General features: G+C 34.2%; 1 protein-coding gene across 1 annotated transcript; it reads right to left on the bottom strand.

Moving 5' to 3' along the window:
- Positions 1-678: 678 nt before the first annotated feature.
- Positions 679-1,017, bottom strand: LOC147508520 (uncharacterized). Its single transcript, XM_086597199.1, has one exon. It carries the CDS (start codon positions 1,015-1,017, stop codon positions 679-681), a length of 339 nt encoding a protein of 112 aa, XP_086453325.1.
- Between the last annotated feature and the right edge of the window lie 312 nt (positions 1,018-1,329).

Here is a 1,329-nt window from a genome sequence, read left to right as displayed (position 1 = left end):
TTCTTCTTCATCATTGCAAAAAACTAGTCAACATACCGACGTTGGCGAATTAACTCAACAATCATATTATTTTGATACACTCGATCAAGAGAGGTGCCAAATTTGCACCTCAAGGAAACACCTTGCATTATCATGCAAGTATCTGAATGTAAGGTGTCCTAAAACACCACATTGCCAAGGCTATATGCTCATATATAGAAGATGTAACGAAGATGGTGAAGAAGTAAAATTTTTGAAATACATGTATGATCTATGCCCTGGTATGAAATATATATATAGACAGTTTGTTTATATGCACGTGTTGTGGCGAGAAAGATCATTGGTATAGGTATTGCCCCTATGCACAGATACCATGCCCAAATGGTTGTGATGGTGTCAGAGAGCTGAAAAAATTCGCGAACCTTGAAGGAAAAGGCCTTGATCTATTGAAGTGTATATTGTGTGAAAAATGTGAGTGGTTGGGTGTTGTAATGGAAAAGGTTAAGAGTGGTTAATCAATTTATTTTCTATGAATATGTAACATAATATGTTTTTTTTAATATGAATGAACTTTTATTTTCTATAAATATATGTTATTTTCTATATATATACAAGAGAAATTGATTAACATCGTTTATTGATGATTAAGAAGAAATATGCATCTACGAAATTAAATTAAATTAAATTACAACAATTGACTCAATGTCGGTCACCCTGCTTAATGGTCCATAGATGCTCGACAATGTCGTTTTTAAGTCTATCATACATAATCTTTGATTGAACTCGTAGAGTCCCCTCAATGTACTGTTCCCGAGTAGGTGGGATCTGTGGTTGCCCTTCCGGATAAAGAATGTACCTCCTAATTTCATAATTTTTATTCTTAGCTCCAATTATTATATTGTGCAATATGATATATGTTCTGATAACAGTACACATTGTCTCCACATGCCATAATTTGTAAGCTTTTGCCAAAATCCCAAATTTAGACTGCAAAACCCCAAAAGCTCTTTCAATATTTTTCCTTGCAGTTTCCTGCATCGTTGCGAAGCACTTCATCTTTAAAGCATTAGGTTTTGAAATTGTTTATATAAATGTCGCATAGTCAGAATAGATACCATCAGCTAAATAATAACCCATATTGTAGCTATGATGATTTACATCAAAATAAATATGTGGGGAAGTACCATTGATCATGTGCTCAAAATCAGTGAGTTGTCCAACATGTTAATGTCATTGTGTGACCCTGACATCCCAAAGAAAGAATGTCATATCCACAGGTCTTCGGTTGCAACAGCTTCAAGAATAACATATGGTTTTCCATAATGACCACTGTAAGCACTTTGTCATCCA

This window comes from Coptis chinensis, chromosome 3 (genome assembly GCF_015680905.1).
Source record: "Coptis chinensis isolate HL-2020 chromosome 3, ASM1568090v1, whole genome shotgun sequence".
Classification (NCBI taxonomy): domain Eukaryota; kingdom Viridiplantae; phylum Streptophyta; class Magnoliopsida; order Ranunculales; family Ranunculaceae; genus Coptis; species Coptis chinensis.
The sequence above is the reverse complement of the archived record's forward strand: the minus strand, read 5'-3'. Positions and strand labels throughout refer to the sequence as shown.